The 4,005-nt window shown below is 34.4% G+C and overlaps 1 protein-coding gene across 1 annotated transcript; it reads right to left on the minus strand.

The window, feature by feature from the left end:
- Positions 1-720: 720 nt before the first annotated feature.
- On the minus strand, positions 721-2,395 carry LOC136259265 (galanin receptor 2b-like). The gene is made up of 2 exons (XM_066052752.1): positions 1,574-2,395; positions 721-801 (listed from the first exon to the last, which is right to left on the minus strand). The coding sequence occupies exons 1-2, from the start codon at positions 2,393-2,395 to the stop codon at positions 721-723; spliced, it is 903 nt and encodes a 300-aa protein (XP_065908824.1).
- Between the last annotated feature and the right edge of the window lie 1,610 nt (positions 2,396-4,005).

A 4,005-nucleotide genomic window follows, 5' to 3' on the forward strand; every position in this document is an offset into this window, starting at 1 on the left:
TATACTGGAAGTAACAGATGGCTCTTCTAGATCTGCAGCATCACCTGATGATAATGATTGCAAGGATATATCAGAAGCTGATAAAAAATTTGCTGCAGTACATAAACCAGCACTGGCTACAGCAAGAGTATTTCAATGACTGGCTTTGTGACTAAAGTGGTCAAACATATTATTGAGCTGCTCAATACTATAGCTATAATTTTTAATGTGTGTGTGTGTGCGTGTGTTCATAAAATTTCATGATATGGTTAAAAAAATAATAAATAGCTAATCAAATAAACTGATAATAGAAACCTCTAAGTGTTACTAACAAGTGTTTATTTTGGGAGTAGCTATTCAAAATTGTTGACATGAAGCCTTTTAAGTACATCAACTAGAGTGGTCAATTATTATGGTCAGACACAGTTGGATAGATGTGCACTACAAGGTGGTCTCTATATGTGATTAGTAGGCGATTGCTAGTTGGAGTACAAAATGCTGGTACGTAATGAGTACAATTATTCCCTGCACTCAAATGTGTGCGATAAGTTACCTACAAATTGACTTAATTATTTTACTGAGTAATGTTGTAGCTATACCTGTTAGTAGTAAACATGTATGAATTAGCATAAAATTTTTGAAATGTCTGAGCTAGCTAATATCCCACACACTAGTTACATTAGTGGAGAAGAAGCTTAAGGTAGAGGAACAAACACTATATCATTGCCTTGATAACTGAAGCTAAGTGAATAGCTCTATATACCATCCACTGGGACAACCATCTCTTGCGGTGACATTATGTTGATAATTTTCCTCTGCATCCTAAGCAAACAATTGTTTCACATACAATACCTCCATTACTGGTCATCAATTCGAATTGAAAGTACCCCAACTTGTCACCAGTTTCAGGATAATTGATATAGATGATCTCACAAGGTAATACATTATGGTCAATAATTATTCACCACACACAAATGCATCTGTGATGTTACATAAGAGCATTGTTAGATATCTGACACTTGAGGATGCATTCTTAGTGTTAAATTTCTGATTCTCTTTTTCAGTATCCTTGCAGGTACTGGTACTGAGTTCTAGATTAAGGAGGTAATCCAGATTATAATATATCTACAACAGTACTAATGCAACTCTTCATGACTTTGTTTAGCTTTCTAACTGCAAAGATAGAGACCTATACATCATGTATACAACAGTGCTAGAATTTATTTTGACAAATTTTTGCAACATCTAAAATGATTCAATTACTGCAACACAAAACGATGGAATTCAGACAAGTAAGGGCCTATGACTCAAAATATAGTGATATAGCTATGTATAATTAAAACCCATATTCATGTGGATCAACATATGGTACATTGTGCAAAAGGATAATGTACAGTATAATACTGGTAATTAATTTACAATTAATACAACACATTTACATACATTATATTACATAAAAATATATACAACTTTTACATGCCTGATATATAACTTTGTGTTTAATTGTTATACTTTATCTGCTTATATGTATGTTGCAAAGGCTTTATTTCATATAGCTCTAGCTACAGTACATGCACAATAGCCTCTTTGATACCCTGATCATTGGTTCACGGACTTGTTTGAAATACAAGCCATACACAAATGGGTCAAGAAGAAGTGTCGTATAAGTGACATTGGGAATAATGATGTAGTCCATAATGTTGTGATAAGTTGTGGGGTTTATCAGTACTTCTCCTGGAATATACAATGTTAGGAAGAGCACATCAATAGAATAATTCCTAAATAAAATAACCAGTAATGTCTTAATACTTTTAATAGGTTTAATGTGGTGCTTGAGTTTGTGCTGCTTTCGTTTTAAAGCTTCAACTTGACTGGTAGAACCTGATAATCTGGTTTCCTTTTGGATTTGTTTGTGAACTTGATAAGCTTTAATGGCTAGGTAGACATTGAGGGACATTGTTATAATTGTTTCCATAAAGACTGGTGTTGCATAAGTTGTTATAGTTTCAATGAAAGCATTGCCATAAGTGCAGGTACCATACTCAGGCACTTCAACATAATCATCACTGTTAAAAAGCAGATGAGCCATTGATAAAGGCCATAAAATGACACATATGCTTAGAGTGACAGAGGTTGTCATAATTCTTTTGTGCTTGAAAGGAAATCTGAAAGCAATTACTTTGTCAACTGATATCATCAACGTTGTAAAATGAAGTGCAACTATCGGATGAAAGTACGCATTACAACTGATAAAATCTCCTGCCCTAATAGCATAGCCAATAGTCATAATAGCAGACATTGCACAAAACAGCACTGCTACTATCATATCAGTTATCATCAAATTAGCCACAAAGATGTTATGAGGCCTGTGTAACCTTCTTGTAGTATTGATGGTGAATAAGACCAAACTAGCCATTAGAAAAATGATCAGTGTAGCCATCACCTTGAATCCCAAGGACATGCAGGTAGGTAGAACACTCTGGAAGATTGTCTACATCTTATGATAGAAACAGTCCTGAATGTTTTGCTAGCAAGTGCCCGATTGATGTTCGTATATAAAATGGTGGTGGTCAGTGTATTCAGTGGAACACAACAGGTATTGTTTGTCATAGTAAAATGCATACCGTATAGGGCAAGAAATTTTCGTGGTATTAAATTTTCGTGGATTGCTAAAATATGTAATTTTCATGGAATAAACTTTTGTGGTTTAAACATCAATCTCCATACAACTAGTACAGGAGCTAATGTTTAATTTTCACAGATAAGACATCTGCAAAACCCATGAAAATTTGTATCCCACAAAAATTTCTTACCCTACGGTAACAAGATCTTTATATATATAGATTGTTCAAATATGAACTTTGGTTAGAGGTTGCCTTGTGAAAGAAATAGTGCTGAATGTTTCTCTGAGAAATATCCAGTTGATAATCATAACCAGATGCTGTGGATGGCATCTGTTCTAGCTTCACCCACTCCACAACCAACGTACACTGTTTTAAATGTTAAAAAGTACCAAAGTGTTGGAAATTCTGTAAGTGATTTATTATTTCTTATAGTGTTTTTATAAGTGCTTGATTGTAGAGAACAGGTGGAGTTGCTGCAGTTGTTTTCCATTTATTAGCCATTGTTGCTACGTATGTTGGCTATCAGTTTCATTTTGTAAATGAAAAATTGTAGAAGTGACACATATTTTTTTCCCTTTGTGTGAATTTACGTTGCTAGCTAGCTAAATGTACAAGTGTATATGTATAAATTTTTTATTTAGAAATAATTTCATTTTCAGATCATTTCAATTACCATACTATTAACACTAAGCTAAAATCTTGACTGCCATGCTAACGTTAAACACTTTTGTACCCAACTAGCTCGCATACCCCTGCAGGCTGCTCTTTTCCTTTTGCATGTGATTCCCACAAGAAAGTCTGCACTTCAGTTGTTTAAGCTATGTACCAGTGTACTGTGCTCAGCTATTTTATAATGGAAGCTGGCAATGTACATCAGCTTGAAATGGTGTAACATTAAGCTGACCGTTTTATTACAAACAATGCAAGGGTTACTGCAATGTTAAGTAAGTTAATCTCCCATCTTTATCACAAGGAAGAGATAACATGAAACTTGTAACCTTTTATAAAATTGTCAATTAATTGTTTCAGATATCCAACAATGAATTAATCCCTCCATCCATACCACAACTAAAGCCATGCATCCTTACCACTATATGAGACCCCATCAAAAATTGACTCATCAGCAATAAAGTTATGGAAGTAATGGAAAAATAACAACCTACCTCCTGATGAATGCAGCAGGAACAATACATTTAAACAGTTGATAAATGTTATAATCATCCCATCTACGTATATTGTAATTTTTCTGTTCCTTATACTCCCTGCATGGTGGAGGGAAAGTTTGTATTCAATGTTTATGCAGCCCACTATGCAGACTTCAAAACAGGTTCACAGATAACTACTATGGAGTTTAACAATTCCTCTCCCACAATCCTCGTGCAAGATAATGCCTCCTATTCTT

Source organism: Dysidea avara, chromosome 6, assembly GCF_963678975.1.
Source record: "Dysidea avara chromosome 6, odDysAvar1.4, whole genome shotgun sequence".
Classification (NCBI taxonomy): Eukaryota; Metazoa; Porifera; class Demospongiae; order Dictyoceratida; family Dysideidae; genus Dysidea; species Dysidea avara.